The sequence below is a fragment of the Anguilla rostrata genome, chromosome 1 (genome assembly GCF_018555375.3).
Source record: "Anguilla rostrata isolate EN2019 chromosome 1, ASM1855537v3, whole genome shotgun sequence".
NCBI lineage: Eukaryota > Metazoa > Chordata > Actinopteri > Anguilliformes > Anguillidae > Anguilla > Anguilla rostrata.
Window position 1 is genome coordinate 30,451,162 of NC_057933.1, and position 27,708 is coordinate 30,478,869.

At 46.7% G+C, this 27,708-nt stretch overlaps 2 protein-coding genes across 3 annotated transcripts in view; one reads left to right on the top strand and one right to left on the bottom strand.

Annotated features, from left to right (window-relative positions):
• trappc12 (trafficking protein particle complex subunit 12) overlaps positions 1–4,417 on the bottom strand; it is a 33,972-nt gene extending 29,555 nt beyond the window's left edge. For both annotated transcript variants that reach the window (XM_064334102.1, XM_064334111.1), the window contains exons 1-3: positions 4,261–4,417; positions 2,379–3,625; positions 1,661–1,777 (exon numbers count right to left, since the gene is read on the bottom strand). In XM_064334102.1, the coding sequence (XP_064190172.1) occupies positions 1,661–1,777; positions 2,379–3,614 (1,353 nt within the window). In that variant the 5' untranslated portion in view covers positions 3,615–3,625; positions 4,261–4,417. The remainder of the gene's footprint in view (positions 1–1,660; positions 1,778–2,378; positions 3,626–4,260) is intronic.
• Positions 4,418–4,523: 106 nt separating this feature from the next.
• Positions 4,524–27,708, top strand: part of eipr1 (EARP complex and GARP complex interacting protein 1) — a 35,479-nt gene continuing 12,294 nt past the window's right edge. Inside the window, exons 1-6 of the mRNA XM_064334118.1 lie at positions 4,524–4,692; positions 5,548–5,631; positions 12,894–13,026; positions 15,543–15,699; positions 19,909–20,008; positions 23,070–23,206. Of these exons, the coding sequence (XP_064190188.1) occupies positions 4,651–4,692; positions 5,548–5,631; positions 12,894–13,026; positions 15,543–15,699; positions 19,909–20,008; positions 23,070–23,206 (653 nt within the window). The 5' untranslated portion in view covers positions 4,524–4,650. The remainder of the gene's footprint in view (positions 4,693–5,547; positions 5,632–12,893; positions 13,027–15,542; positions 15,700–19,908; positions 20,009–23,069; positions 23,207–27,708) is intronic.

The window sequence follows — 27,708 nt, forward strand, 5'->3', positions numbered from 1 at the left end:
TGAACATGGCTTTCCAGTACCTCTCTCAATAGTTTCATAGCAGATTTGATATCACGGATAGCTAACTAGCTAACTATAGAAATATTCTGAAAGCAGAGGCTAAACGTAGTCAAACTATAACTAGGCTAGCTACTCTCTACATGTCAGTCATGGACATCAAGCTGACACTGTTGCTAGTATGATATTGTAACTGTTGGCTGGCTTGCTCTTACAAATTTCCACTTTATTTACCAAGTCAGACCGATGCGCATTAATTTAGGACAATTTATCTTTTGTAGGCGCTACTTCATAGCCTGGCGTGTATGGAAAAATAATGAACACGTCCCAGCCAAGCAGAATAGAGTATTCAGAAAAGGTGTTGTAAATTGGTTTTGTTGATGCACAAATTTTGTGATTTGAGAATAAAATTCTTTGTATATCTGACACTGTTACTTTGTGTGTTCTGTGTGTAGTGACACAACAGGCTAAGCATTACTGCATTATTATGGAAAAACTTGGGTATTGAAGTGTTGACGTGCATGTGCATTTTCTATACAACCAGTGGTGCTGCTGATTCGTTCTAAAAATAGATTCTTCCAAGCACATAATGCGATCACTCGATCTGTGAAATAATTGAAAATCACTATCTCCAGTACATATACACAGGAATAATGTATTTTACAAAACTTGCTCTGAACTCCTAACTGTGTACTGATAGAAGAGTGAGGCTCAGTGAACCTCAGAATGGGTGGAGCTACCACACATGTACCATCAGTGACTCATTGACTTAGATTAGTCATAAAATATTACAGCGAAGAGCCAAGACTTCAGTGCGTCACCTGCATTGATGAATGAGATCAATGACATTAATCCCATCATGATGCTTTGCTCACCCATCATTAGTACCAAGCATAAAGTTCAACATGAAACAACAACTGGACATACAATATTACTGTCATTATAATTATCATTATTATTAAAAGCAAGGTGGCAAAACCACACCAGCTCACAAATGCATTTATCTTTTTAACACATAGCCTAAAATAAGGGTGGCTGATCCTAGCATTTGCTCTTGAAAATTGATGTTTGCTAACTGGAAAAATTATTTAGTTGCATATACACTCACAGGCTACTTTATTAGGTACACCTGTTCAACTGCACGTTAACGCACATATCTAATTAGCCAATCAAGTAGCAGCAACTCAATGCATTTAGGCATGTAGACATGGTCAAGACAATCTGCTGAAGTTCAAACCAAGCATCAGAATGGGGAAGGGTGATTTAAGTGACTTTGAACGTGGCACGGTTGTTGGAGCCAGACGGGCTGGTTTGAGTATTTCAGAAACTGCAGATCTACTGGGATTTTCACACACAACCATCTCTAGGGTTTACAGAGAATGGTTCGAAAAAGAGACAATATCCAGTGAGCGGTAGTTCTCTGGGTGAAAATGCCTTGTTGATGGCAGAGGTCAGAGGAGAATGGCATTGAGCCCTGCGGTGTTGAGGTTCTCATTGTCGCTTTGCCCTAAATCGGTCAGTTAAACCAGCTGCAACTTCCGCTAACTCACCACATGTGGTTTCTTTGGTCAAAATGAGTGGCTGACAAAAGGACCGGAGTTGGCCACGTCTAGCTTGCATACACTTTGACCGGCACAGAACAACGGTAACGCAAATGACTCACGATTAACTGCTTCAGCCCCACGAAACTCTGCTCCACGGAGCTGGCGGTGAGCACCTGCCTCTTCATGGCCGCCTGTTCGCCCAGGAGCCTCACCATCAGGTCCTTCACCGCATCCCCCTGAAAAGGCAAAATACGATGCCTTCACCTTCTCAGCGCCATACATTAGCGATCACAGTCAACCCACAGGCCAACGGCAATGTTCAGACTGGAAGGACTGGGAGACACAAGCTCTTTAAATGGTTTGAATAATTGAACGGGATCTAAAATGCTGTTACAGCAGGCACCTTGGTTCAAATAGGTCAGCTTTTTGTGTATTTAAAAAAAAAAAAAGAAAACTACAGCACAAATAGCCAGGGTAATTTTCCACCATTCAGGGTTCAAACATGGATGAATCTACAGTACTACGCCATCATGTTTTCAGAGTGGATTCTGTTACTGCTAAAGCATTTGTTTGGTTTCTGGTTGCTGGTAGATTGTCACAAACTGCCTGCAGAATATATTAGGGAGAAAATCAAATACAGGTATAGATCTGAGTCAGACAAAATGCTGCACTTCCAAGTGTATTTGTCATTCCATGTAATGCCACTTGTAATTGCTAACTAATTAACTACACATTGTAAATTTAAGCCGGGTACCATGGATATTGCAATTGTGAGCCAAATACGTGCTGATTGCATTTGGGTCCCGCGTATGCAGGTGGTTTCCATGAACCAATCACCTGCAGGTTGTCGAACTTCAGCCCCGGCATGGAAAGACGCTCCCGCTCGACGAACACCGGGCTGTGCTGCTGCGTGGCCACGGAGATGAGCACCTTCCTGGTGTCCTCCGCCGGCAGCCAGGCGTCGTACCTCCTGTCCACCTCGCTCATGTTGAGCGCCGTGGCGAAGGGGTCGTCGCTGCCCGAGAACACGGCCTGGAGCTGGGAGAAAGGCGGGGCCGACTCGGCGGGGGGCGGCGGCTTGACGGGCGACTCCGGGGGAGCGGACGCGAAGTAGAAACCGGGCGTCCCGGGCTCTTGCGACATGAGGGCGGGCGGGGAGGACACGGAGGAGGAGAGCTGGCGTTCGGGGCCGAGGGAGACCGGCGAGGACTCCGCGTTGGGGTTGCTGACAGATATGAAGGAGGAGGACGTGGTGAAGGAGTCGAAGAAGTCAGAGGCTGGGTTGACGTGGCCGTTGTCAGCAAAGAACTTGCTCAGGCTGGGGCTCGGCTGGCACACCAAGGGGGCCAGCTTGCTGGGCGTCTCGGAGCCACTGTTGAAGCTCGGGGACTTGACCAGCGCTGGCTGGAAACCGTCTGGTACCAGCGCCTGGGCCTGGGCTTTCTCCTGGTTCACTTGGCTGAAGATGGTGCACACTGGAATGGACTCTTCCTTGGGCGTCTCCTTCTTTTCTTCGGCTACGGTCTCCTGATCATCTGTGCTGCTCTCACTGGGGGTGTCCTCTAGCGGCTCGGTGGGCTCAATTTTTGTTTCAACTCCTGGAACTTCCTCTTTTTCTTCCTCCAGTTCTTCCTCATCTGATGGAGGAGCAGCCAATGGCGTTTCCTCTGCTTCCACTTTAATTTCAGGGGCGGTCTCCCCCAATGTTGACACCTCTTCTTCTTCTGTACCTCCCGCTTCTTTGGACTCAAATTCTTCTCTCTCCTCAAACTGCTCCAGCAGTGACTCCAAATGACCCACGTCATCCTCGCTGTTGTTAGGCGAGTCGGAGATCATGACGCTCTCCATCATCTGGTCGTTCAGTTTGTCCAACATGTTTTCTGACAGGCTATCCTCCTGCGGCGTGATGAAGGCCTCGCCACCGAGGTCAATGCTCTCCTCTTGGAAGAGGATCTCCGGAGGCTGGGTTGGGGTTGCCTCGGAAGGCGCGGGCGCCACATTATCTCCGATCTCTGCTTCTCCAGCAATATCCAAGCTCACTGGTCTCGGGGTTTGCGCGTCACCACTTGCCATTGCTCTCTGGCCTGTCAAAAGTAAAAAAATCTTCATTATGTTAAGCAATCATCTTGACTTTTTTCAACCATCCTGTTGCTTATGTTTTTACTGAAGGTAGCTAAACGTGCACATAATCTGAAAGAATTTACTTTTATCTCCTGTAAAGGTCACGAGAGGGTTGACACAAAGCAATATATTAACTAGCTCACTTAATGTTTTATGGTTCTCACAAACATGTATTGTAAACATTATGTAATGACAGATTCAATACAGGCAATGGCGTTTTAATACATTATTTATGGTAGTTAGCTTGCTAACTTGCTGATATTCTTAAGTTAATTAAGCTAGGTACCAACTTAATTAGGTAATGGCTATACATAAAACATGAATATTTAACGATGTATTTTCAATTCCTTGTTTATATTTTAAGCATCGATCAGAGCAAATTAGTTTGTGGGTATTGTCTGTTCAGAAGCCTTTGGTAGAGGCAAACAGGAATGCACTCATTTACCATTTACCACTCTGTATTCAGTAGCCTAGCTTGCAAGCACCAGCAAAATCAGAAAACTATCTTCCTCTTTAAAGCTAAATGCGTATACCTGTTTAAACAGGAATACGAATTAAAAGTCGAACATTAGCATTTAAAACCAAAGCACGACGTTACCTGCGCAGCTAGCAAGCTAGCTTTCTCTTGTTTGAAAAGATAAACACGTCCGGTTTGTCTTACGAAGTGACAGCAGTAGGACAACGTGCGCATGCGTACAATAAACAGAAAGAGAATTTGACGGAAGCCCACGTGGATCAATATGACTCGTAGGGGCTGGTATATATTCTTGAAAAGATGTACGGCATTTTTATTACGGAATCCTGTTGTTTCTGATTGACAACTACGGACCTTTTCTACGCTATGTATGAAATATTTGACAAGTTTCCGGAAATGTGAACTGGACATATACAAGAAAACGGAGTGACAATTGAAGCGTCGTGTAGCTAGGATAAATGAAATAGCTAAATAACCTTAGTCTAGCTATTTGTGGCTGTAGTTTTCATAAATATGGAAGACGATGCCCCTGTTATATATGGTCTCGAGTTTCAGGTATAGTAGTTTTACGATATGGATAGGTCGCTAATTAGAAATACTTGATGATGACAAGCTGAGATGTTTCTTCGGCGTACCATGGACTGAGATGTGGGGAATAAGACCACAATATTTTTTCCGTTCAGACATCAAAGATATTGCTATTGTTTTGCTATCGTTAAGAGATATGGAGCTGAGGTTTCTCTGAAAATTCTTCAGGAAACATCTTTCATTTAGATATCTGCAAAATGTCTAGTTAATATTTGTATTCTGGCGGAATAAAATTAATTATTTCTGGTGTGATATTGGACCAGGAATTTTGTTGTATATAGCAAAGGTAAACGCTGCTCTTACTGTACACAAAGAGGAGGCGGACTTCAAATTAAACGGGACAGGTGTAACAGTCGCTAAAGTAAGCAAATCAAAAATTGAGTTCATCATGAACAGCTGGGGGGAAAGCTGCCTGATTACAGTTGGTGCTTGCATTCAACTGGTTGATCGTTTCAAACATGACTGGTCGTCAGTGTCACCAATTAGTTAATGCTTGTTTTGTCAAAACTTTTATATATTTTAATCCAGAATAAGAGCTCTGGATCTTCAAAGACAGATAGATTGAGTTGGCAGACATATTTATAAATAAATGGACGTATCTATTATCTTTATTACATTACAACTTTTTGTTGTCCAGCTAAAATTGGCAACACTTTCTTCCTACAACTACACTTTTACTGATGCCTATTTTATCCTAGACCTCTTTACCACAGCACAAGTCCATGTTAGTTAGTTAACTAGGACTCAGTTAAAATTCACAGAGATTGGTATGTTTAGGATCAGAACAGTAAGTGATTTTGAACTTGTGGTCTTTTATTTCAGGCTCGTGCACTAACTGCCCAGACAGCAGAGACGGATGCTATTCGCTTTCTTGTGGGAACACAGTCCCTTAAATTTGAAAACCAGGTAAGAGCCTGAAGAAGGTTGGGCTTTTGGATTCATTCATTCATATTCTTACTCTAATAGTTGTGTTTTTTTACATTTAATAACTGCAGACAGAAATCCAGTGGAATTTAACAATATACATTTACATATGAGGCTCAACACACTGCCTCTTACAGACCCAAATACTCTCATGACAAATTGGAAGGAAAGTTGTTAGTGTGCATGCTCATTGCTTCATCAAAATTTGCCACAATATTACTGACTTGGTAGTCTATGTCACTATTGCTCTTTAGTGCCCTCATTGTGATTAAACTAATTTCTGGACATGTACTGTAACTATATGAACATTTAAATGCAACAGGAGATGGGTAGGGCATTTCAAGTGCAAGTGTTCATTTGCATGTGTGCATTTCATATGTAACGCAGGTCACTTTTCTCTGTTATTATGGTTTATACCTCTTCTGCCAAGTCCACCCTTTTAATTGTAGTTTGCAGAAGCATTTTTGGGAGAGAGTCTATTTTACAAAATACCTTTTGAATCTACTGTTGCCCATCCCTTATTACAACCTTTCTGCAAGAATAGCATCCCACAAGATGATTTTATTCTTACAAGGGCTCTTTTATTAGTAGCAGAGTGCATTGAAATGAATGAGGCAAGGACATTTTTGCAAATGATATTTAATCATTAGTCATTCACTTAATTGAAACATAAAATTAACTCATCTAATTTCAACCTTAATTCTTTTTGAAATGAACGTTATATGTCTGAACTGCCGTACTCTAAATGAGTGGTCAAAAATGCTGCTGTTGCTGACTGAACTTTTGAAACCATAAATGAACCATTTCTGCCCTGGCAGACTGTAATTTGAGAGCAATAACATAGCAAAGTTGCTCACTCTTGAAACCAAAATTAGTATTTATATATATTATAACAGTGAAAAGAAAAAGAAAATCATAACGTGCCATTGATAGATCGTGTTCTGTGAATGTTGACTGAGCTGAATTCATTCTCAGAAGCAGACTGCTTCATTACATACGCAATATATATATATATATAATTTTTTGTATTGTTGAATAGAAGCCATTCAATTCTATGGTTTTCATAGCTATATCTGTGTTATCAGTATTATTGCAAGAGCATATTGCGCTGTTTATATACATAGGGGTTCGCGGAGCCTCATTTCCCCCACTTGTCATAGGTGCTGACAGGATGATCCTTCAGCTGGTGTGGAATTTGTCTCGTTCTGTTCCAGTTAGCTGTGTGTAGCTGGGGAGGGTTGGGTCTCTGTCTGTGGCACAGTGCTGGTGAGACAGATTGAGTAACAGTTGGCCATAAAAACTGACTGGGAAAATAATTATCGTTCCTAGAGGAAGAGGGTCTGTGTGTAAAAATGCTGACAGCTTGTTGGTGGGAAGTGATCCAGCACTGAGCCCACCTCCAGAAACTATGAGATGCTTCACAAATAGAAGGGTCTAGACTTCTCAAAAGTGATTGGTCAGGAAGTTGTTTGACTGAACAGAATTTTCCGTTAGCTCCGACCTTCAGAATCAGACCACCCCCCCCCCCCCCCGGACCCCCAAACCCTGTCCTGTCCAGGGTGTAGCTTGGTTAGCTGACAGCGCTACACGGTGTAAGTACTTTAGTGATGGGAGAGTGAACCCAATGATGGGTGGAGGTACCATGTGTGGTCACTGACTGGTTTGAACCCGTAGACTAACTGATGCTCTGTCAAGTAAAACCGTAGATTTCATTAAAATCAACTGGGACACTGATGCCATGTAAGCTGCTACCTCCACATTGCAGTCCATGACTGTCACATGGCTTACCGGATTTCAACACGTCTTGTTTTTTTTGTTTTTTTTGAGAACAAACAGATACCACAGAAGCTACAGTTTTGACATATTCAGGAGCGTGGAAAACATTTTCGTATTTTAAAAGTGGGCTGCTGACAGCAAGGGACTTTAGAAAGCTCTTAGTGGCTATGGTTACATGCACAGCAATACCCAGGTTATTATTGCAAGTAATCAGTTTAAGGCGATATTCCAATTAAGCGTTTACATGGTTCAGAATAATACAGTTTCTCTAATAACCAGGTTTACATGGATTCTTTTAAAGCTAAGGTCTGCGTAACTGACGTGATAACCCACTCATGCAGTTTCATTAAGCATGAAGAGCGCTGCTTCGTCTGTCCAAAAATGATTTGCAATTAATAATTGCACCAGCGCTCATCACACCACTGTATGTTGCTGTTCGAAATCTTCACTGCGTCTGGTGGCCTTTCCCATGCCCAGTCGGAAACAAATGTGACTAATGGCCTGATTTACTAGGACATTTTAGCAGTTGAAAAATCAGTAACATAACCAGTGATTGGTTATGGTGTTTGTTTTGCACCAATCATTGGTTATGTTATTAGTTTTGGGTGTGCTAAAATGTTTTGCACATGCTAAACTTCTTATTAAATCAGGCCCTAAGATGTTTACATGTGCCAAAAAATTGAAAGATTGAGGAAAAAGTCTAGGTCTCTTAATCAAGTCATGGTTACACCAATTTTTACCTTACTCCCATTTTACAGTGCCCTGTTCGCACGACAACTTCTATTTTCAGAGTATTGTCTTAATCGGGTTGAGATCCAGTTATTGGCGTGCATGTAAACGTAGCCACTGATTGCGACACTGCGTTACCCATGCCTGGCTGAACAACACGAGGCTTACACTGCAGAGAGAGAAGCGTCGGATCGCACTCTAAGCTGAAGCCTCGTAGCAGGGTTCGTTTCAGGAGAGCGTAAATGCCGAAGTTCTGCAGTGCAGCTGGCGTGGCGGGATTTGTCTCATTATCATTTCTGTCAGGGCACCTGCCTAAAATGGGATTTATTGATACACGGCATGCAGTAATGCCCCACTAAATATTTTATTTAATAAGGGAGCTCTGTGTTGAATAATAATCCCAGAAGCACTTTGGCTTGTCGCATGAAGGACTGGTCTGCGTTCCAAGCCGGCATCCTGCTAGTCGGCAGCATCCTGGCGTCTGCTGCCGCCGTCGTCGTCCGGGTTACCAGTTAAAGCTGTTCCCCGCGGTTAGACTGATGGAGGAGCCCTGCGTTGCGGGAGATCTTCCTGGCTCACGCATGCGACCGCGGCCTCTTCGCCCCTCGAGTTAAGCCAGATTTGACCCCGGCATCTGGGCCCTGCTGGAAGGGGAGAGGAGAAGACGGATCAGCCCAAAATCCGCCAGAGCGCCCTCGACAGCAGCCGAGATCTGGCAACTCCCACCATTACCATCCCCGCTCCTCACGAGGCATTTGCCCGCACGACCCCCATCCCCCGCACCCGACAGACATGGAGCCGGCATTCTGTCACTTTTTCACGTGGCCTGTCAAAGACCCCCCTCAAACCCCCCTCCCCCCCCCCTTCCCTCGCCCCTTTGCGCAGGGCTGCCAGTTTCGTCCTCAGCAGACCCGCTTAGTGTCAACCTCGGTGCTAAAGAGCCTTAAGGAAGTAGGGCTGCCAATGAAGGCCAGCATCCCTGCCATATTTATGCTTTCCTTTTTTTTAAAATTCAAGATAATTAAAATGGCTGAGAAGGAGGTTGAGGTATCAGAGCGGAGATGAGTCATTCCACATCCCTAACATAAAGCTGCATAAATCGCAAACGGGGGTTTCTCCCGTGGAACCAGTTCACTCAGGGTCCTATTACCCAGCTTTTTTCTTTCTTTCTTTTTTTTTGTTCCAATTATCCTGTCCAGCCACTGGAATTTATTTGTATTGCTCTCTGCCATAAAATTATAACTTTGTGTGATAATTTTTTTGCTGGATGTGGTCCCACCCAAGGTTAATGGCGTACCCTGGCTTTCAGCCGTCCGGAGAGATGTCCCGCGAGCCGCCCGCCGGAAGTGGCCCCCTCGCTCGTAAAAAGCGCGTCCGCCGGAGAGCAGCGGCCGAAATTATGGCCGGGGTGCAAACCAATTAATATTCGAGGTGTCTCTTCTCAAACAAAAGCTCATTAAAATGCTTCCCCCCGCCCTTTCTCCCTGAGCGCACAGTTATTCTAAGAGGAGTGTCTCGCACCCAACATCCGAGGACGCCGCGGACCACGAGCCGGGTTACGGTCTCCCACCTGCTTCGCTATAAACGGCTCCCAGTCTAAAACCCATTAATGGTAAAAAAAAATAAATAAATAAAAAAGTTAACGACTCCCAACAAGAGCAGCGTGCTGTTTTATTTATTTATTTATTTCTTCTCCAGATGGGAAAGGGCTCTCCCGAACAAACAGCACGTTTATATGCTCGGGAGAAGGGTATCGACAGCCTGTTGCCTTTAAGTAACGCTTAGCTTCCTCGGGAACGCCGAAAAACAGAGAAACGCTATTATTTATTTATCGCCACCGCGTTAGCGCCGTGACTGCGTTTTCATATGCCAGGTGCGCTGGCCTTTGGAGTATAATTGGTGCATTGTGAATCAGTCTGCGAATCGGTGAATCTAATTATTTTAAATTATCATTGGTATCAATGCCAAAAAAAACAAAACATTTTGCTTATTTTTAAAAGTCTTAGTCCAGTCCTGTCTACCGTAAATGTTGTCACGCCGCAACAACTAATAAAACAGATTTTTCAAAACGTAACTCAACCGTGTAGTGTTGGAGAACGGGAAAAAAAAGAATGTTTTTGTTGTTCCAGAAAGTAAATTTTTCCCTCTCATCGTTGAAATGAGGAAATGTCTGGGGGTTGAGCAGACTTGAGTGACCTGTATAATGTGGAGTAAGCTCGTAAACTCAATATACTGTATGTCGATTGGCAGCCATTTGAACTGTGACAAAGGAGTGCTTGCAGTACAGTAATACTAGTTGCACCTGCTGTTTTACTCCTTTTCTGCGAGGTACGTACATTTCTTTAAAAGTCATCCAATCATAAAATGTTATAGCTTTGCATTAATACAAAACAGAATGTTTATGTGAAATGGACTTGCAGAATGAATTATAATATATGAATGATCTTTTCCCCCTTACTGCACATAAATTTAAAATGGGCTTTTTTTTTTCTTTTTTTGTACCCATTTTAAGTTTTTTCTACTGGACTGTTCCCTCAAGCTTGTGACTGCAGATTTAATATGTATAATTTTCTTCTCATGGTGGTGCAGTAGGTAGCACTGTCGCCTTACTGTAAGAAGGTTGTGGGTTCAAATCCCTTTCTGTGTGCGTGTTCTCCCCGTGTCCGCGTGGGTTTTCTCCGGGTACTCTGCGTTCCTCCCACAGATAGGGAGCAGATATATGCAGGTAGGCTAATTGGAGACTCTAAATTGCCCATAGGTATGAGTGTGTGAGTGAATGGTGAGTGTGCCTGTCCAGGGTTTATTCCTGCCATCCATTATTTATACCTGCTTGTTCTGGGCAGGGTCATGGGGGGTGCTGAGCCTATCTCAGCGTGCATTAGGCGAGAGGCAGGAATACACCCTGGACAGACTGCCAATCAGTCGCAGGGCACACACACCATTTACGCCCCATTCACTCGCGCACACTCATACCCTATGGGCAATTTAGAGTCTCCAATACCTGCCTGTCTTTGGATTGTGGAGGGAAACCGGAGTAATACATATATTTATGTAATACCTAAATTTCGTTACCTTAAACCTTCCACTGCAATGTGGTTGAACGTCTCTGGATATTCTCAAGCCAGAGTGAGAATGAACACTCTTATGTTAACGTACTGAGTATGTTAAATAAATGAGTGTCTGTTTTTTTCGTAATCCTTTCACCACGTCTGTTTTACTGTGTAATGCTGATGACCGTGTCATAGCTGAGTGGATTCCACGAATGCTTAAAGACGTGTGTAGCAATTTGTGTGACGGGCTGACAGGTGTCAGAACGCACCGAAGTGAGTGATCGCCTGACGTCTTTCTGCGCTTTTATTCTGAAGTTCTGTCTTTTAGTTTTTTTTCCCCCCCCTAACAGTCTATTGATAGGAGTATTAGGCTGGCCCCTGTAATGGGTTGGGTTTACCACGTGTCAATCACCGACTAATCAAAGTCTCTGTGGCCAAATACAGTGATTATTCCGGATCAGATCAGCAAGGCGCTGATAACGCATGATGGCTACACCTGTTTTGGGTTCTGGTTTCTCTCTCTCTCTCTCTCTCTCTCTCACTCTCTCACTCTCTCTTTCTCTCTCTCTCATTCACTCACTCACTCTCTCACTCTCTCTCTCCCTCTCATTCACTCACTTGCTCACTCTCTTACTCACTATTGTATTGTTACTCTGTATGCCACACTTATATCTCTGTAGTTCTAACTGGACGTTGGCCAGCGGTCCCCACATTTGACCTTGCGGTCGTGACACGTCCTTTACCCTATGTAGGGGAAGGTTTTTCTTTCCAGAATAATCTTCCAGCAAAATGACCAGAATAAACATTTTCCAGCATGCACAGATGGGTAAAAAAAAAAAAAAAAAAAGCTCATATTTTCCTGTTGAAGGCCGCCCGTTGCCCCCTGTCGTCGGTTCTGTGGGCCGCGCCAGCTTTCCTTTCGCTGCGCTGCCAAGGCTGCCTCCACCCCCTCACCTAGCGCCCTTTGGCTAAACTCAGCCCCACTGAGGCAGCTTCAGACAGACGGGGCACGCGTCCGACCATATGCAGACACCTGGCAAAGGGACCATATATGTTTGGAACGTTCCACTGGGAAGTAAAAATGGGGGGGGGGGAGATCCTGCGGAATAAAGCTATCAGGAGCGCAGCAGTGGCTCTGTGGGATGGCTTCTATCCTTGCAGGGATTTGCGAGGGAGTGGGAGGCTGATTGGGAGGGGGTGGGGGAGGGGGGGAGTGGGGGTGGAGTTACGGAGAAAGCAGTAAACTGCGTTTTGGAATTAAGACGAGAGGAAAGGGAGGATGGCTTTAATCTATTTTTCTTTTCGTCTGACTTCCCCCCCCCCTCTCCTCTCTGAGGGCGTCGTGATCCGCGTAAGCGCCGCAAATCTAACGCGAGTTCAAAAGGCACGTTTAATCACAGCTTTTTTTTTTAAATAAAAGAAGGAAAAAAGCACGGAGGGCAAAAAAAAAAAAAAAAAAAAACGTATGAAGCGGAATCCAAAGTGATGTCTGTATTAAAAAAAAAAAAAAAAAACGATTTTTTATTTCTCTCTGTTTCTGTGAGCCAAGCGAGGCGGCTTTGAACCTCGCTTTGGCACGCGCGCGAGATAAGGGGTGGCACTTCCATGCTCCTCTCACCCCTGCCACGTCCTCTCTCCCCCTGTACCCCCCCCCCATCCCCCACCCCCCCCCCCCTTCTCTTCCCGCAGATACACATCATCGACTTTGACGATGAGAATAACATCATTAATAAGAACGTCCTCCTGCACCAGGCCGGGGAGATATGGCACATCGGCACCAGCCCCGCCGACAAAAGCGTGTTGACGACGTGCTACAACAAAAGTAAGTGCGTCTTCACAGCTTCGGACCCGCCTTTCGCGCGCTGTAATAATCCCCTCGGTGGCGTTAGCGGGTTCTTGACCCCCCCCCCCTGCCACAGCCTTCATTTGCACTCGAAAGGACCCGGAACGTTCCGCAGCCCACCGCCCTAGCCGCACGGCAGTTGTTGCACGCTGGCAATTACGCCGTGACACCGCCGCATTTGGCGCCCCCCCCCCCCCCCGTTTGCCCCGCAGACGCCAAGAGACAATTAAAAGACTCAAAAAAAAAAAAAGCACGGAGAGAAGTTATTTGCGATGAAATGTAATTAATTCTCGGTTTATTAGGCGTTCGTTTAGTGACGGGCCAAGGCCTCGGCTCCTGGGCGGGTAATTTCGGGAGAGAGAAAGCCGGGGGAGAAGAAGGAGCGAGGAGGTGCATTCTTTCTTCCCGGCGGCTGATCGCATTGAGTCTGATGAATGATATGTCGGAGTCGAAAAAAAGGAAGTTCAAAAAAAGGAACGTAATTACCGTGACATTCAATCTAATGAAGCAGCTGAAGTCAGAGACACGGAGAGGCTGTGAATGTGCCCCCAAATTACCCACAATGCTCTGTGCCGCGGAGGGCCATTGACTATGCGTCCTCTGCCGGTGCACTCCAGTGCGCTCTACAAATTCTTGGGGAGGGGAGGAGGGGAGGGGAGGGGAGGGGAGGGGAGGGTGGTTGAAGTGCTCCTGCAATTTGGTTCCCTAGTCGAGCCTGTCAGGAGCTGGCAATGTTTTTGATTGCTCTCAGGTCAGATGTGCGGAATTCCAGCACGCCTCCACACACGCCTGCATGCCAGACAGTAGCCTCACAGTTTTTGACAGAGGAATCCACCCACTTATACTTCTGTTTGGGTAAACTGTGTCAAAATGTGTTCCCTGAAAATTGAGCAAAATATGTTGGTATCACTAAATTGTGGATTCCAGGCATATTTAAAATTTTTCATTTTTATTTTTTATTAACATATACCAACACATTCCAGCATTGCTTGTCAGTTATGAAAGGTAATACCAAGTATTACACAATTGCCCAGCATGGCTAGGTAACATGTCTCATCGAATGCGGTTAAACGTGCCATCTAAAGACTACCTACCAATTCAATTGAAACCTTTGACGCTATAAATCACCTTACCATTACCATCAAATCCAGCCCAGTATAATACTGTGATCAAATCACTACAGATAATGCACACCCCACCTACACTTAAAGAACCAATCATTGCTTTAAGAAAAGAGGCAAAGCATCATATGGCTAGCCGTGGGAATGGGAAGCTCAGTGCCTGGAGGTCTGTATTTCCCTCCGCTGTATTTGTTAGCAGGGAGGTGTGGGTTGCGTCTCGGGGTATGAGACAGCAGACTGAGAGAGCCGGCCACTAGGGGGCAGTGTTCACCGCCGTCCTGGGGGGGGGGGGGTGGGGAGGAACTCCGGCACATGTCATCTCCAGTCTGCATGCCTGAGTTGACGTGGAGACGGCTACCCTGGAAACGGTCAAGGGGGGGTGGGGGGGGGGCATTAATCATCAGCACCTCTGCTCACCTTTCTCCCCCTGCCCCAATCTACTTAAGATCACTCCCCACACACACACACACACACACACACACACACACACACACACACACAGACACGATGCTTGCACCCAATCGCATATACTCCTCGTAAATATAACGTGCCATTGTTTGAACGATATAGGCTATTAAATTAGCGATGCCCTTGAGTATTCTAAATCATCTCAGTTGTTTAAAACGTGCAGGTGCTAAAGTGAGTGCCATTGCACCTGAGCAGATAGTAAAAAACATGTCAGCCATTGTCTGGATTAGAAAATATGTACTTTTTTTTTTACTGAAATGCAATAAATCATAACTTTAATTAGACGCGGGGGCTGTTCTTCTGTAATTGTTTTTTTTACTTTACCTGTGTGAGTGCATCCTGCATTTTCACGAGACGCAATATTTCTTCTCGGTCCGAGTTACGTTCAAGCCCAGCGGTCACCAGCCCTGTTCCTGGAGATCTACCGTCCTGTAGGTTTTCATTTCAACCCTAATTTGGCACGCCGGACCCTATTAATTGGCAGCTGAACAAGGTCTCTAGCTGTTGAATGACGAGTAGCTTTGCCAGGGTGGGAGTGAAAGCCTACAGGACGGTAGATCTCCAGGAACAGAGAGTTTGGTTACCACTGTTCCAGCTCCTCGGCTGGCAGTGCTGGATTTTTAGCTGGGTTGGCCTTGCAGTTTACCACTCCAGATGCTAGACCGCCGTTGAAGCAACGAGAGGCAGAACGTGATTATCACGATTCGGCCGACGGGAAAACGGCCCAACGACGACGACGCAGCGAAGAAGGGACACTGGTAGGGGCTCGCTGACGGCGGCCATTTTGCGGTTTTTTAAAAAAAAGCGCCTTTGCGGGGCGTGTTGTTATGTTTTTCCCGCCGTGTGCTGCACATGTGAACCCGTAGCGCTAGCGCTAACCCCGCCGTTGCTCCCTGTGCCTCCCAGCCTCCGACTGTAAGGTGACGGGCTGCGCGGCCGTGTGGAGGATGCCCGCTGAATGGGAATCAGGCAGTCATGAATCCCCAGACGATTCATCAAACAGCCCACAGACTCTGGAGCTCCTCTGTCACCTTGACAACACAGCCCACGGCAACACGGCCTGGTACGATCCTCGCTATCGATTCAATACCCCCCTCCCCCCCCCCCCCCGCCCTTCCACCACCACCTCTTCTCCCTCCCTCCCTCCCTCCCTCCCTCTCTCTCTCTTTTTCCTTCACCTACAGCGGTGTCTGCACGAGGCCGGGATGTGTTTGCCTGCATTTGTTTTTCCATAGGATGCTATCGACCGACCTACATACTGCAGAGCTTAGCCGGTGCGCTAACCTGCTTCTGAGCCGCGGGGGTAATGTACCGCCAGGCGTCTGGGTTTGAGGGGGAAATAAAGAAACGCTGAACGACGCTTAATCGCATCGCGGCCGGCTGTTCGAAGGCCGTCGTTCAAAAGCATCCTGTCTTCGGAGAGAACGTCTCGGCGGAGCTGGCGAACTGTAAAGAACTCGCCATTTATTCCCTTAAAATAAAATACGATATAGTAAAATCTAATACGAAATAATGGATGGGGAAAAATGAATGTGTGACATTTTTTTTTGAAGAAGTGAATTTTATTCAGGGTTAAAGTTATGGGTTCAAGTTATGTGGCTGTGAATATCTATCCATGAATACATCATGATCTGTGTCATAGAGGTTTGGGGGGAGTGGAAAGTTCAGATGCACTACACCCCCCCCCACTCCTCCTCCCACCCACCACCTGGTTGTTTTGGTCCCGGTGCATCTGCCGCTGGCGACAGACTCCGCCCCCCAGGCTCTGACAGGCGCCACGGGAGCCGTCGCGTCTCTTTTAGGCCCGCGTGCCTCGCACCTGTTCGGGTCGCGTCCCTCCCCCCACCCCCACCGTCGCTCCCTGGGGGGGGGGGGAAGTGTTTTTGGGCGTTCCCAGCTCACATGGTGGAGGGTGACAGACAGCACAGACGCGGCCGGAAGCGACGCCGTCAGTCGTCCGGCCGCGTCGTCGCAGGTTACGGGAGGGGGGGCGCGCACGCGCGTCGTGGGCGGGGCGTGTGTGTACGCGCGTCCCTCGCCCTTCCCCGGGTGAGACGCCCCCCCCCTGTTAGTCCCGACCCTTCGGCGGCGCTCCGCTCCGGATGCGCTGCCTTACGCCGCTGAACGCAGCCTCCGCGATCCATCGAACGCGGGAGCGGGTGTACCGTACGCGCGGCGCGCCCCAGCGCTCGACGCGGCGCATCTGCCACTCCGGGAGAGCCGGAGAGGGCTCTTCAGAGCCCCGCGAGGCGGCAGGAAGTGACTGACAGGAAGCGGCGGCGCCCCCCCCCCCTCCCAGAAACGCCTCCTCCTCGCCCCTGCTCGCCGAAGACCGAGGAACGGGGGAGAGGAGAACAGAAAGGATTGCGCTTCCTTTACAGTCTCCTTTTTATTTTCATCATTTTTCCTTCCCTCGGAGCTGCCTCGGTTTCGTGGCAGGCTGGTGGGTAGGGATGGGGATGTTTCACTGATCGAGTGATTGCGTAATGCGCTCGATTCCGAATCGATTCCTAGCACGGGGAAGAATCTGTTTTTCGAAGAGAAAATGCACGCGTAACAACGCACATCAGTACTCAAGTTGTTCCATCGTAATAAAGTCATAATGCTTAGCCCATTGTGTCAATAAACATAGTCAGTGTGAGATATGATGCAAAGAATTTTATTCTCAGCTCAATAAATATTGTGCGCCAACAAAAACCAATATACAATGGCTTGGCTGAATGCTGAATTCTGATTGGCTGGGACATCTGCATAATTTTCCATGTACGCCCGGCTATGGTGTAGCACCTGCAAAAAGGTAGAGTCAACATTCTAAATTAATCTACATCAGTCTGACTCGATAAATATAGTAGAAGTATGGAAATTTGCCAAAAGTTACAGTATCATACTTGCAACAGTGTCAGCTTGATGTCCATGAATAACTGTACAGAGAGTAGCTAGACTCATTATAGCTGGACTACCTGTATAGTATAGCCTGTTTTGAATATTATTCAGTTCTTGGCTAGCTAGCTATCCGTGATAACAAACATGCTGTGAGACCATTTTGAATTAGTTTCTTTTTTTACATTCTGTATGATAAAATAATCAATGGGGCCAAGTTCCAAAGCATAGTTGTACATGCATAGCCTTTATGAGAAAATAAAAGTTTGAGTAGGCATGCATCTGAGGAGTAATTGATCATACCATTTCCTTCTAGAAGGTGTGTCTCAGAGCGTCGAAACCCAAAGGTACGCGGACCTCCGAGGTAGAGCCGCGGGATTTTTTGTTTGTTTCCGGATGCTTCCTGGTCGAGGAGTGAGAGGGCTCTGGGGTCGAACAGTGGAAATGAATGACAGCGGAGCCAGCACCTCCATCCCCTCCAGGGCTGCAGAGCTCTCAGGGGCCAGGGCTCGAGACGTGACCGCGGGCACCTAGCGGCTCCGCTGTGTCTGAGGTCCGCGGTCGCGTCGCTACGGTTTTCTGCCCGACTGTCCCATAGCTCTGATGACGGGACTCTAGCCAGGTGTTTTGGAGGGTCCCGTTTTTTGGAGCTTGCTCCCATACCATGCACCACCTCACCCCACCTCATCTCACCCCAATCCCACCAAACCTCAAATCTCGCCCCACCCCATGCCACCGCACCCCACCCAACCCCACCCCACGCCAATCAGGCGCAGGTGTAAGGTTGGGAGAATATAAAGGGCTGCAGCAAAAGTTTCTTTTTTGGGGGAGTGGGTGGGGGGGGGGGTGGGGGCTGGTTAGTACTGAGGAAAAACAGTGTAATTGTGGTGCGATTTGCGCGCGGTAGGGGTGTGGTGACGAATCGATGTGAACCCAAGACGGGGGCTGAGGAAAAGCGTGTTATATAGGTCAGTCAATACTCTCAGTAATGATGGAATAATCTCTGCGGGGTGCCGCACGCAGCCAGTCTTTCGACGCGTCTCAAAATTGTACACGTTTACCTCAGAAGGGTGGCTTTCCCTCCTCCCGCCGACCGTCCCAGTTTGGGAGGGGTGTTTTTTTTCCCCTTTTTTTCCTTCAGACAAGAACCCGAAAGCCAAGCGCAAACCACGCGCGATAGACTTTGCTTTCCTGTCACAAGGGTGCTTATTTCTTTAAAGCTTGTAAAGCCCTGCCATTTCCCCCCCCGTTTGCGAGGAGCCTGGTGCATACATAGGTACCCCGTTAATCACCGCTGAATGCAAAGCACCACGGGAATCTTCGGAATCAGTCAAGGGAAGTTTGAATTATAAGTTCCGCCGACTAAGTTTGAATAATGCAGGACCTTAAAAGCGCTACCGGGCTGAGTCATATTTACATATTTGCTTATTTCCGGGAGTCCTTCCTACTCGTGTTCTTCAAGGACAAATGCACAACTTTTTAATATTTTATAATAAGATTGATAAGAAAAAAGCAAGAGGCTCCTTATAAGAATTGATACTTTTAGGAGGGCCACTCTTATACATTTCAAAAAATGAATAAATTGAATTTGGGATCATGGGCCAAACTACCGAGCTTGCATCCCGACCGAGGACCTTTCTATGTGGAGTTTGCTGGTTCACCTCGTGTCTGTCAATGGGCTTTTCCGCCAGGTACCACAGTCCAAACACATGCAGTAGGCTAATTGGGGACTCTAAATGATCGTGTGAGTGTATGGGCCCTGCGATGGATTGACTGCCATTCTTTCCATGGTGTATTCCTAACTCTCACTCACTGCATGCTGGGATATGCTCCCCCCCCCCCCCCGCGACCCTGACCAGGAGTAAGCGATTTAGAAATGTATGGATGGATGGATCATGGGCTGTATGCTGGAAATGAACTTGAGATCGGGGCTGGGTCGAGCGACGTCCGTGCATGTTTCTCACCCAACACCGGGGGGGAGGTATTACAGGGCCGATGACCTCCAGCACCTTTGGGGGCGGCAGGAAAATCCGTCTCTCTCTAAGCCTGCAAATTTGTACCGTACGTAAATGTTTTTGTCTTACTCTCCTCTTCCTCTTTCAGAAACAAATTATAGACTCGGGAAAGATCCGAAAGAACCTCAAATGACTGGCTTGTATGCATGTATGTGCACAAGAATAAGAGAGGGAGAGGTGTGTGTATGTGTTTGTATGTGTATATGTGTGTGTGTGTGTGTGTGTGTATTTGTAAGGTACCAGCAGCAGAGGTAAAACCACTGTTCTGCCCTACCTGTTGGGAGTATGCGAATGAGGGAACCCAGGTCTGCACTGGACGGGAACGCTGTGGCACGTACTGCAGCTCTGCCTCTCTCTCTCTCTCTCGTGTCTTCCAGCGTTTTGTGGGAGCCCATGGGCGACGGCAAGAGGCTGATCTCGCTGGCCGATAACCACGTTCTGCTGTGGGACCTTCAGGAGAGCTCCACCAAGTCGGCGGTGAGATATCCCGCTTATCAGATAATGAGGCGGCTCTATCAGGCCTGCGCCGGGCCTCGGGGGCTTATCAGCGGCACCTCCTCCCTAAGTGAAATATCGCTCGCCGCTACAGCCGGGTCCGCGTCTGCCGCCGGGGCTTCAAGGGCTCAGCGGGGATTGATTCGCTCCTCCGAGGCTAGCGACGCTAGCGATTACCATTAGAGCTTCCCGCATCAGTCTTCCTGCGAGTACCGTTAGCGCGCTAGTGGCAGCGCGCGCTGTAGCACCCGGACGGGCGCCCAAAAAAAGATACTCTCGATCGAGTCGCCTTTTTATTCCTTATCGTTCCCTACCGTTGTGTAGGAGCAGGGAAACGGTTAAACACGTTTACGTGTGTTACTTAATGTTCCCCTTTGTCCCGGCAAGAGGTCGACCGTGATTCGACACGACGGGAGCCTTGCTCGTATGTCGAAGCGAGCTCGGCGTTAGCTCTGTTTCAGCTTTGGGTCCTGCGCCTAGCAGAGGCTGTTAAAATGGCCACCTCTGTTTAATGAATTCATTCTGTTATTAGATTTTTGTTATGCGACGGCTGGCCGTTATTTCCCCCATACCCCTGCATGTTTGAAGCAGAAAATGGCGGGTGCCTGCGCCTCCCCTGCGCTGCGCGCGGGCACGTTGACAACGGCTGCCCGGCAACGCTGCTAATAACTTTGAACTTGTGTCAGTGGTAGCCGATGCCTACCGCTTCAGGTTTCCACATTCATAGTTACTATTGTTATTATTACATCGCTATGATTTCCTAATATTTTAATGTTTACAATGATCAAATTGTTACATATTATCATTTATATATTCATTTATTATTTATTATCATTATTTTTACAGGTTTCATGTCTGGCTCCATGTTGGCTCCATGTCACTCTGTCTCTCTCTCATACACACACTCACACATGCACGCACACACACACACACGCACACACGCGCACACACACACACACACACACAGTGTGTGTTCCTGTGCAGCATGTGCTTTGGCTGTCTGTTGCTTTCTGGCTCACGCTGTATCTGAAGTAATGAGAGTCTACCCAGCGTGTGTAATAAGGGCTCGATCGATACAGTTCTGCTGTGAATTCTGGGCCTGGCCCGTCTCCAGCAGGCTCTATAGGAGCGAGAGAGAGAGAGAAGCAGGACAGCCTGCATACACAATGGCTCCTAAACGCCGAGGCTTAGCACCGCAAAGCAAAGACGTCTTTTCCTTCCTCCTTCCAGAAATCGCCAGTCAGTCTTACAGAAATCGTGAGGAGAAGCAGCTGCAATTTTGTCCTCAGATATGTAGCGGGAAACAAGCGGAAGCGTCTGAACTGAGGTTCGAAGTTCTGGTTTACCGTGACGTCTAACGCCCCCGCCGCCCTCCCGTGTCTGCGCAGTTTCGTTTTCATGAGCAGGCCCTCGTTTAGCGGTTAGCGCTCCGGGGAGGCGCCTTGCCAAACCGCGCAAACGGCGTGCTAAACGACTTAGGGCTTCTGGGTAAAGTCGATGGAAGAGTTTGCTTTTCGCAGACAGTTTAATTCTGAAGTGGTGCTGATCCCCAAACGACCTTCCCAGCTTCGCAGGGCAATTGATGAGCTATTGTCAGTTTGTCTGTAACTCTGCCGATCTGCTCAACAGGGGGATGTCCAAAGTTTCGCAGCGTAAATGTGAACAGTTTACAGAGCATCAAAGAGCAAAGCTTTTGAGAATGTTTTTCTTCATGGCTTGCGGAAGGAAAATTGTTTTGGATGAATTCACAAATTATGAATGAATTCACATTTCTGTAAACAGTGCAAACTTCCAGTTGGTTCAATAACAGTCCTTCAATCAACCTGTCACTTGTTCCCAATGTTCAGATATTTCAGGAAGAGCGCAATTATACAACATTTTTAAAGACATCAAGTATCAAGACAAAATATTTGTTGTCTTTTTGTTGTATTTGGTTGTTGCTGCGGTCCAAGTACTGCAATGCCATAAATAACTGCAATTGCTTTTTCCAGTTTTGCTCATCCAATGCATTTAATGGTATGTATGTGCAGGCATTGTGTTGCAGTGGTTAAAAGGCTGGAGATGAAAACCTAGCATTCCACCCTATGCATCTTCCCCCAATTCGGCAAGATACTGTGCATAGCCCAAGCCTTACCATTGGATTGCAATTTAAATTGGATTGCATTTCTCTTTTTTGTCAAAGAAGGTATGCAATATAAACCTCCCTAAAATAGTACATCTCGCAATGACATTTTAATACACACAGTGCTCTTAACAAGAAAAAAAACTGCCACAAGGTGCTCCAGAGATCACAATTCATCTAATTTTTTTATGAGATTGGCCAAAGGGAACAGGTTACTGCCTTATGATAAGCTAGCCCATAAAGATTTCTTTCTGAGAAAATAAACAATGCTTATCTGCCTAAAGTATTGTTATTTGCTTAGCAAAAAGGATAATAATAACAACAATAAAACCATCCAGATATCTGACTTACATTCTAAGTATGCTGAGTGTACTGTATAGTGTATAATATTAGCATACATTAGAAACTATGTCAGTCTTCACATGCCTTATGAACCCAAATCTCTTCTGCTTCTGCTGCTGATACTACTGCTGGGCTGTTGGATGGCTCATTCAGTCAAGGCGCCACGCTGTGGTGCACGGATGAGCCTCATGGCCTCGGGTCAAATCTGGACCGTGCTAGTGCCGACTGTGGCCGGTAGCTCCATAGGTCGGTGTGTAATTGGCAATTGCATCACCCAGGGGGTGGGAGGGTTTGGTCGGTTAGGGGTCCATTGATTCATCGATATCTAGCAACCCCCACTACAGCTGTATATTAAAGGTCTTCCTCCGACTCCACTCTGTGCAAGCTCAGCTGTAGTCCGCAGCGTGAACAGAAGTAGTTTGTGAAACTATGAGTTTTGGAGGAGAATTGTGTACGTCAGCACCCTCCTGAATTAACAGTGGGCTATATAATGTTTGAGACAAGGACTACAGTTTACTACTAATATTATTAATGATAATAACAATAATAATACAAATTTGAATATGATTATACACCCAGATCGCCAGCTCGGCCACTCTGGAGGGGAAGGGGCAGCTGAAGTTCACGTCAGGAAAGTGGAGCCCCCACCATAACTGCACACAGCTGGTCACGGCTAACGACACGGCCATCCGGGGCTGGGACCTCCGCAGCATGAGGTACAGCAGAGCTCACAGCGTCTGTCCGTCCGCTCACTTCATCCGGCTCTGTCCGTCTGCGTATGCTTTATATGCCAGCACACAGGCATACACACGCAAATACAAGATGGTGCACATTCACACTCAGGTACATATTTACAAGCATGCATGGAATCGCATGTACTCACACAGCACACACACAGCTAGATTCAAGGCTAGATGCCCACACCTTAGCACAGTTCCATTTCTCACACGGTAAAGTGTACCCAGAGTAAATTCGTCCCTGCTTTTTTTCTGAAGCCCCTGCCCTTTTTGTGGTCAGCGTCCACTTCCTCATTTATTTCCTTATTTATTTATGTTTTTACTTGTGAAATGTTTTTATTATTATTTTACTTGGAGGACAGGCGTATGTCCACAAAAAGAGTCAGTTACTTGTTTTATTGTTAAGGTTGCCCCTCCCCATTCTTAAATTGTTGCACTTTGAGAAGCGTTGTTCAGCAGGCACCTCAGAACGAACTACACTGACAAAAAAAAACGTTGCATCTCAGCATCCCATGTTTTCCAGCCCAACTATCCTCCTGTGTGCGCTGTGAATAAAGCCTTCCTCTGTATTTGCCTTGTCTTTCCTGACCAGCAGAGAAAGAGGTATGCATGATGAAACCACTTGTAAAAGCAGTATCCTCAGTACTTTTTTAGCTCAGAGAATGCATTCCCAGCGAAAATTTGCATATCTATGGTCGTTATCTCCAGGCTAGCTAGCTACGCGTCAATGGCCTATCCTTTTGTAGCCTAGGCCATTACTGAAGTAAAACAGCTAATGCAGCACAACTAGCTTACTTTCAGTGGCGGCTGGTGAGCTGAAAATAGACAGGGCAGAAGACCTTGCTTTAAACTGATCATTGGTCTTAAGCTATTTTCATTAATTTTCTTTAATTAACATGTGTGCCAATGATCTGAATAATACATTTCAGATACATCTACAGCTTCTTCACACCATGTTTGGGAGATTAAACAATGAATTAAACTGAGAAAAATCAGTTTTAATCACTAAGTTCACTGAACAAAAAAATATACACGCAGTAGTTACTCTGGTAACTGCCGAGTTACCTTTCCACACAACCTGCAGCAAAGGCTAACTAACAACACCTGCACTTCAAAATCATGTAAAGAATGAAGAGTACTTACAGCAAGTGCCATAATGTTTGGAATTATGATGTTCTTTATTGATTTGGCTCTGTTCTCCACAATTTTAGATTTGTAGTCAAACAAGCACATGTGGTCTCAGCTTTTATTTAAGGGAATTTTTATGTATTTTGGTCTCGCTGTGTAGAAATTACAGCACTTAACTAAATGGTCCCTATTTTAGGGCATCAAAGTTTCGGACAAAATGGCGTCACAGGTGTTTCTGACTAATCGGGTGTGTTCAATTGCTTCCTTAGTGCGAGTATGAGAGAGCTTTTAGTGTCTAGTTTTGATTCTAGCCTATTGTTTGTGCCTTTGGAGTCTGTCATTGGCGTTCGTCAGCATGAGGATTAGAGTTGTGTCAAGGAAGCCATTATGAGGCTGAAATATAAGAAAGTCAGAGACATAGGCCGTACCTCGGGCTAACCAAAAGCCACTGTTTAGTGCATCATTAAGAAGAGAGAGAGCCTCGGTGAGCTCAGAAATCACAGAGCACAACGGCGGTACTTGGACCAATTTGGGCTGCAGAGAAACGCTCAAGCGTTTGCAAGTAACTTTTCTTCAGTGTTCCTGCACTCGTCCCTCCGCCCCAAACCGCGTGATCTGTGGGGAGCGAAGACATGCGATTTACCTTAATGAAAGCTGATCAAGAGCAGTAGCTTTTTACGGATTTATTTATTTATTGCTTTCTCATTCGTACAAAAGAAGATGTGTTGTTGCACTTTGGTCTTTGTGTACAAGGCAACAATTGTGCCACGGACGTACGAGGAGGGCAAAAACCCGCTCGCACTGTACAGGCTGAGGTCGGATGCAGCGATTTTGGTCCACCAGGTTTGTCGGTGCTGTTTGAAATTTTGTCTTAGCCGTTTGCAGATGTGGAGCACATACAAGGAAACTAATTTCTCTACTCCCTGTGTGATCAGCAGTTTTGACTCAAAGATCGATTTGTCCCTGAATTGGTTTGCAAAATTCTCGCAGTGCATTCTTCTGAAACACACTTGGCTCTGACAAAAAAAAGTACTGCTTTTTTCCTGAATCAAGTCAGGGTTCTACGGTACTCCCATTTTACGTATCTGAATTTACGTATCTACTCATTTGGATATATAAGTGTGCTGCTAAATTTTTAAACTGAGGACCACATATGCTCCTTGGAAACAATGTTAGCATAGAGCCCTGCAAGTCTATTTATTTCTGGTACAAATACATCCTCTTTCATAGTTTTGTTTTTAGCAAGCTAAATTAATACGTTTTTTTTATAGAGGAGATCTTATTTAAACAAATTTTGCAGCTGATTCATTGCTTAAGTAAATACCTGGTTAAATCTACAACTTTCACAGTACATGGCAATTGGCTGCCTTGGCACTATCTCCCTATTGTGTGCTTGTTTTCCCCGACACTGCCTAAAGTAGCCTATACAGTGATATGCAAAAGTTTGGTCACCCCTGGTCAAATTGCATGTTTTGTTGAATCTCTAAGAGCAAAAACTACTGTTATATATTTTTTTCTATCTGTTAAATTAAGCAAATCAAATGTAATCGTGCATTAAAATTTACATAAATCTTTCATGTTTACAGTTCGTTCCCTGCACAGGGAAGCTTCATTTCACTTGTGCGTTTCCAGGGATTAGATGGTGGAATCGTGCTTGTCGGTTGCGCAGCGCGTTTAAACACATTTGAATGCATTAAAATGCATAAGCGCAGGAACACCCTGAGAAAAGCGTTTCTGAGGCGCGCGGTGGCGAAAGGTCAGCCTGCGCGTGCGCCGCGCTGAAGGAATGATAATCGCTACCGCTATCGATTACTGCGAAGAAGCAGAGGGGGTCACGGGGAAACTAGCCGGGGAGTGAGTGGGGGGGGGGGGGGGGGGGGGGGGGGGGGGGGTTTGCGTTAGAAAACGTGACCTGGGCAGAACCGCTCCGGTCGCTACGTACAGACGAGGTTAAAAATAACGGAACTAAACCGCTATAAGTCGTAAACGGGTTCCTGTTTTTGGCGTAGTAAGCCGCCTCCCCTGCGTGCGTGATGGCGGAGAGCGAATGTCGGGGCCGAGTTCACCTTCTGTGCCACGCCTTGGCGGCCTGCAGGGACGCAGCTGGATTGAAGGGGCACGAGGGGCGGGGGGGGGGGGGGGGGGGGGGTGTCGGGGGGGTTTGGAGAGGGGCCGGGGGGGGGGGGGGTGACAGCAGCATCAGGGCACGGTCCGCTGCACCCCAGACATTTCTAGCAGCGTCTGTCCTCCCTGCCAGCCCCCGTGGTAGCCCGAAAGGTCGCGGGGCCCTAAAGTCGTCCCCAGACCTGGCAGACTCCGATATTAAAAAGCACAAGGATTGAAAGCGCAGCTCACTGCTCGTATAAAAATCTTTGGGGAAAAAAAAATCTGACTTTTTAAAAATTAATTTTTTTTTTTGCATTGAACATGATGAATATGTGCGCACATACAGTATATGTGCACTTTAGTGCATTTTTATTCATGAAATGAGTGTAATGAGACCATAAAATTAAATGATCATAAATGATTGAATTTGCCCTTTCAAAAAGGATTCGTTTTGGATTCACGCTATTCAGCGGTGGCTGGTTTAATGGAGGAGGCCATAGGCGCTGCCTACGGCGATTATTTTGGGCGCGTCTTCTACGCTTTGCCGACCCCCTTTGCCGACTCTGCGGTTCGGCGGCTGAGCAGCGGCAGACGAGCGTGCCGCTTGTGGGGCCGGCGCAGGCAGAAACCGCATGCCTGACGCGCTGAAGGGGTCTCACGTGGATGACAAAGATGGGGGACCCACGCCGTCCTACGCCCTCCTGTGTCTCCCCCAGGATTGGAGGTCACCTGGCAGCACAAAGTATTGATTTTAGTCTACAGGCTATCGCAGAGCAAATTTGGCGAGAGATTACGATCGTTACCTGGGACGAGGGGGGGGGGAGCCATGGGGGAAGAAGTTTGAAATTACAGACCGGGGGTGGGGGAACATGCACTTTTTCTTTATTGTTGGAGATGGAGAAAAAGTTCCCCGGACTTCTGTGGTCGTTCACCGGTGATGACCATCTCCAAACGCACCTCTCGTAAATATTTCCCGTTATTGACCGATTTTTTAAATGTTGTGGCGGCCGCGCTGATATTTTGGTGGTGCGCCACGGGGAAATGCCGCCCGCCCTCCCTCCCTGGGTTTTGCTGTAGCCAATTAGCCGCTGCCTAGCACAGCTACATTTAACACCCGTGCGGTCAGGATTCAATCCCGTACCGCCGGCTTCCTCTCTCTGAAAGGTCCAGCTCCCGCCGTTCGGCTGCCTGGATCATTAAGGGTCTCCACGGCAACCTATTGTTAGACTATTTAGGGCCAAACTCCC